This window comes from Pan troglodytes, chromosome 2 (assembly GCF_028858775.2).
Source record: "Pan troglodytes isolate AG18354 chromosome 2, NHGRI_mPanTro3-v2.0_pri, whole genome shotgun sequence".
In the NCBI taxonomy this organism is placed as follows: domain Eukaryota; kingdom Metazoa; phylum Chordata; class Mammalia; order Primates; family Hominidae; genus Pan; species Pan troglodytes.
Genome location: NC_086015.1, coordinates 123,119,881 through 123,125,880, shown reverse-complemented (window position 1 = coordinate 123,125,880; position 6,000 = coordinate 123,119,881). Strand labels below are relative to the sequence as shown.

Below are 6,000 nucleotides of genomic sequence, written 5' to 3'. Positions count from 1 at the left end.
TTCACAAGTGTGTGGTCTTTATTTCAGTACCCAACCCTCTTCCTTCACCCTACTATTTTGCCGCTGCAATATGTAGTCACATCACCATTTCCATTCCTCTAATTAGGGAAACATTAATCTTTGTTATACAGAACAAGATATCAGTACCACTTCTTGTTCTTTCCAATGATTTTATTCCATTGTGTAGCCCCAAGAGGTGCAGCTTCCACCTTGGAAACCTTTGGATTTGATGTAGAGGAAGCTTTGCAGACACTGCTTAGAAAAGAAAGAAAACAACTCTGAAAGGGACAGTTTTTAAATGTGTATAAGCTGCTGTCTTTGATTACTGTGTTCATGATTTGGTGTGGCTGTATTTTCTTTTAACTTTCATCCTATTAGTAATGGTCTTTGGGGGTCTCTGTAAAATATATGGACACCACGAACAGTGGGGCTGTACCTCCCAGGTAACCAACACATGTTGTGTTTGAGTCTGCTCATTTCCAATACTGGATGATGTATGTAAACATGTTATGTCTCTTAGTGCAAAAAGAAACATCATTTTTTTAGGGCTGGCTCACTCTGTCAGGCCTAATCTAAAGGCTAGATATAAGGTCATGTGACTGCTGCTTCAATAAAAACAAATTTATATTCGATAAAGTGTGGTCCTCTTATTTATTTACTGTGGTGGTGGGGTTGGCTAATTCCAACATTGGTAAAACAGTTAAACACATTTAACCAGTAGGGGCGGCAGGGGAGGATTGGATTCGCAGAAACAGAAGTTATTTGTGCGATGCGCCTCCTGCTGGCACTGAAGTGCATTTGTTTGGGATTTGCTGCTGTCTTGCATAGGTTCTGGGATTGAGTTAAACATTGTGTTAGTGTCCTGCAAGACCTTTTAATTTAGAATCCTGAAAGACTGCCTTTTTAGTTTCTTTTCTTTTTTTTTTTTTTTTTTTTTTTTTTTTTTTTTTTTTTTTGAGACGGAGTCTCGCTCTATTGCCCAGGCTGGAGTGCAGTGGCGCGATCTCCGCTCACTGGAAGCTCCGCCTCCCGGGTTCACGCCATCTCCTGCCTCAGCCTCCCGAGTAGCTGGGACTACAGGCGCCCGCCACCACGCCCGGCTAATTTTTTGTGTTTTTAGTAGAGACGGGGTTTCACCGTGTTAGCCAGAATGGTCTCGATCTCCTGACCTCGTGATCCGCCCACCTCAGCCTCCCAAAGTGCTGGGATTACAGGCGTGAGCCACCGCGCCCGGCCCCTGCCTTTTTAGTTTCTAAGTCTTTCCAAAAAGTACTGACCAAACAGTCCTTCGGGATCATATTTCAGGAGAGCAGTGATGGTAGATGTCATTTCGTTTTTTTTGTTTTGTTTTGTTTTGAGACAGAGTCTTTCTCTGTCGCCTAGGCTGGAGTGCAGTGGCGCAACCTCGACTCACTGCAACCTCCGCCTCTCGGGTTCAAGTGATTCTCCTGCCTCGGCCTCCTTAGTAGCTGAGACTACACCACGCCCGGATAATTTTGGCATTTTTAGTAGAGACAGGGTTTCACTTTTTTGGCCAGGCTGGTCTTGAACTCCTGACCTCAAGTGATCCGCCTGTCTCAGCCTCCCAAAGTGCTGGGATAACAGGCATGAGCCACCGTGCCCAGCCGGTAGATGTCATTTAGAAATGTGTTCTAGGAAGGTAGTGAGGAAAGGAGAGATTAGCTTTTAGATCCCTGTCATTGAGAAGTTTGTGAAAGGAAGTAAACAGAAATGTTGGGATGGTCACACATTTCTCAAGTGTAGGAATATTTCACTCATCACCACCATCAGATTTAGGAGAGCTGAAGGACATAAAGGGAAACCTACCAGGAAAAAACAAGCTGCCGTGGAAGATGGCATAATGAGGCCCACAAGTTAGGAGTCAGGAGCTGGGAAGCGATGGATAATCATACGTATGTTTCTCCTTACATCCTCTTTCTCCAGAAGGGAGTGGCCACTCTGGCCCTTCCCACAGATTTGTCATCAATGTCAAGACTTAATTAGACAAAGTTCTGGGCTAGGTAGAGAGAAGCTGTTGAGTGGCCCTGACTAATGAGGGGGCAGATGGTAGCAGTAGCTTGCTTAGGTCTTTTGCCCTGAGCTTTGGAGACTGACTCCATCCTCTCCTCACTGACCCAGAAAAAAAAAAAAAAAAAAAAAAAAGTGGTTGCAAGGATGCCTAAAAACTGATGCTTAGTTCTGTTTACTCAAAAGTTCAGGGAAGGGAGTAAAGAAGAAACTCAAATGTTGGAGTAGGAAGGTTAAAATCTGGCTTCTAGTCCCATAAACTTGTGATCCACAGACCTACTGAAAGGAAGTACCCTATGTGAACTCTTCAGGGCATCTAACATTGAACCTTTCTTCGCTCTTGAATTACATTTAGTTTTTATAATCTATATAAATTATATGTACATATCAATTCAATGTTTGGAGAACTACCCTGGAGTTTTTAAATCAAGACTGGGAGATGGAAATTTGCCTTCTATTCCATCTTAACCTCACCTTACCCTGTCCTAGAGCTTACAACAGTTTCAGGCTCTTGAACAAATAGCACTCGAATCATTTCAGTAAGGAAAGGGAGATGCATATGATTTATGAATACACTGGAGTGAAATCTATCTTTCCAAATTAGAAATTTGTATTTCTAATTATAAATGGATTCATAATTAAAATTCCTGGGAGCAAAAGATGCATTCATTGAGTTTGGAAAGAGAAGCTCTTTTTTTCCCTCAGTATCTTTTCTAAAAATAAGTGCTCCCTATATCTCCTTAATGCAGAAAAGTCTGGTAAAGTCAGAGGGATGACAGAATATGTTTACTTGCTTTGATTTATATTACTGATGATTTACCATGTTCTCAAAGTTTGGCCTGCTTCTTGTAAAATGTCAAAAGCTAAGTAATTATCTGTTCTTTAAAATTCAGTTACCGTGAAGTTTCATTTGAATGAAATATTAGACATTTAAAATTAACTCAATTCCTACTTTTTTTTTTTTTTTTTTGAGACAGAGTCTCGCTGTGTCCCCCAGGCTGGAGTGCAGTGGCACGATCTCAGCTCACTGCAACCTCCGCCTGCCTGGTTCAAGTGATTCTCCCGCCACGGCCTCCCAAGTAGCTGAGACTACACGTGCCCACCACCACACCTGGCTAATTTTTTGTATTTTTAGTAGAGACAGGGTTTCACTGTGTTAGCCAGGATGGTCTCGATCTTCTGACCTTGTGATCCGCCAGCCTTGGCCTCCCAAAGTGCTGGGATTACAGGCCTGAGCCACCTCGCCTGGACTACATTTTAATTATGGTATGCACATATATTAAACTTTTATACAGAACAATCATTTTATAAGTAAGCCAAGTTAAATAATTCATTTTTATGTTCTTACGCCGGAGTCTTCAGATTTATACAGGATAATAATAAAATAAGTAGTAAAAATATGTATGCTTGCGTATGTTTCTATTTCCACACCCCCACATTATTTTCCCCAGAAAAAGGCCAAAAAAGTTTACGCCTCTAGCCAAAAGTACATTATTTAATTCCTTTTGCCTTGATTTGACATTAAACCCAGGGCTACATTTCCCAAAACTAGTTCTTAGGTGTGGAATGCCTTATATAAAGTATAATTTGTGAAAATGCAAAAAGATTTTTACTCACAAGTGGCTATAAACAAGGCAGGCACTTTCATACCCTTTAGCTTTGAGAATAGATGTGTACACAGAAATATAAGGTGCATGTAAATGGTTCTTCTCCGGTGTGTTTAACTGATTGTCAGCGTAGACTTGTCACAGAGCATACCCAGCATTCCAGCCCCAGGAACAAACCCAAGCCCCATCAAGTGGCAAACAGACCTACCTACACCAAATCACACACACGCACTCACAGCTGCAGTTTGTGCCCTTGCTCCCACAGACTCATGTCCTCGGGAACCTTCACTTGGGTACCCAGTGCCCGCCATCACAGCTCAGCATCCACACAGGGAAATTCCTTGTGCTGCTTTTGTCACTTATCATTTCTCCTTTTGATCCAAATTGTTTGTGTTTCTGTTTGTTTTTTTAACTATAAACTCTGTGAACTCAGGATCTATATCTGAGTCAATGCTGTATACCCTACAGCAGGCTACCTATTATCAGTGCTTAATAATGTGTTCAAATGGATGCAGAGACACAGAATGATGTGGCCGGAATGAGGTCATGCCAAGCTTCTGACATTTGGTGCAGGCCTCCTGGCTTCTCATCTCTCTAGAGGACTCCCACAGCTACTCATGCGCCTGCCGATGAGTACAGGCCTGGAGCCCACAAAGCAGCTCGGAAGAGGAGGGGAACGAGTGGGAAGTGGGAGACAGGACTATTAGAGGTAGCAGTGAAAAGACTCAGGAAGCGAACGAACGTGGGTATGTGGGCATAGACCCCAGATGGCCCAGCCTTGGTCGCTTGGTCCCTTCCACACCTTGACACTTTAGTGGGATCTGAGGGATTTCTCCCCAGATCACAGGGCCTTTTAAAAGGAAAGGGCAACCTTGCCTCTCTGATGGTCCTGACCTACAGGTCAGTGCACTCTCCACATAAGAGTCTGTGGCTTCACTCCCTACAGACTGAACTGGGGGTGGGGGGCACCCATGTCCTTCCTGAGGAATGCTAGCCAGCTGTCATAGCAGGAATTCCCTAGGGAGACAGGCCAGCAGGGCATTGGCGGCTCTTGGCAGTGTCCATCTGTCTTGGCCCGGGAGTGGCGGCTCAGAGGGCTCTGGGTCTGGCTGCCTCTCGGAGGTATCACCCAAGGGCAGCCGCTCAGCTACCTGTGATGCCGAACAACTCCTGCATGAGGGGCGTAGCAAAGGGGTGTATGTCCTGGATGCGCAGCAGCCGCTGGGTGTGCTGAGCATTGATGCTGCGGAGCTCGGTGAGCATAGCCATGATCTTCAGGAACAAGAACCTGCATGCCAGCCAGAGAAAAGATTGTGGGTGCAGGCCGCCCTGACCCACAAGCCTCAGGGCTGCTCTGAGGCTGCACAAGCATAATCTCTGGACATTTCAGGTCAGCCAAGAGACAAGGCTTGGCTGAATTCCGTAAGCTTCTCTTTTACCCTGTAGATGAGAAAGGCAGAACAGCCTGCCCAATACTCTCCCTGCTCCCATCCCATTCATGGGAGCTGTGTCTTTTTTTTTTTTTTTTTCCTTTAAAGAGACAGGATCTTGTTCTGTCACCCAGGCTAGAGCATGATGGCACGATCATGGACTCACTGCAGTGTCAAACTCCTGGACTCAAGAGACCTCCAGCCTCAGCCTCCTGGGTAGCTAGGACTAGAGCACATGCCACCACACCTGGCTAATTTTTTAAAATTTTTCTAGAGTTGGGGTCTGGCTATGTTGCCTAGGCTGGTTTTGAACTCCTGGCCCCAAGGGATCCTCCTGTCTTGACCTCTCAAAGTGCTGGGATTATAGGTGTGAGCCACGACACCCAGCTGCGGGAGTTGCATCTTTGTACACAGAGACTTCCATGGGAAAATGTAGATATCGCAGCTACCAGTTTGGGGGTGTGGGGCTGTCACTGCCTTCGTTAATGTCCAGGGGCCAGGACTGAGCAGAGTCGTTGTGGAGGTTAGGGGCTGCAGGCTGGAATCCCTTCCTGGAACTAGCTTTGGATCTAGTGTCTGAGATGTACCATATGCCTCAGTATCCCCATGATGGAAAAGAAAGTTGGCACTTCCAGCCTCCTGCCTCCATATAAGGAAGGGTTGAGCAAATAAAGACATGGCCACTCCCAGCATCCCAGGACACCAAGCCAAAAAGAAAGCTGTGCAGGCCAAATAAGGATTTCAGTTTATAGGTTCACACTATAATACTCAGTGTTGTCCTTAACCCTTCATGGCCTTGGGCTCCATAAAATCCAAGTTTGTCTCTGGGTCTGTGGGCATCAGTCTGGGCAGTAGGTCACAGGAGCTACTGAGGACCAGTGAAGGTATAGAAGCCCCTTTCTGGGCCACGTCCCCCTGTTTGCCTGTGTTTTTCC

At 45.3% G+C, this 6,000-nt stretch overlaps 1 protein-coding gene across 3 annotated transcripts in view; it reads right to left on the bottom strand.

Moving 5' to 3' along the window:
• Window positions 1-3,505: 3,505 nt before the first annotated feature.
• Window positions 3,506-6,000, bottom strand: part of NR1I2 (nuclear receptor subfamily 1 group I member 2) — a 36,380-nt gene continuing 33,885 nt past the window's right edge. For all 3 annotated transcript variants that reach the window (XM_001164025.6, XM_003309941.6, XM_016941719.4), the window contains exon 9: window positions 3,506-4,923. In XM_001164025.6, coding sequence (XP_001164025.1) covers window positions 4,779-4,923 — 145 coding nt within the window. In that variant the 3' untranslated portion in view covers window positions 3,506-4,778. The remainder of the gene's footprint in view (window positions 4,924-6,000) is intronic.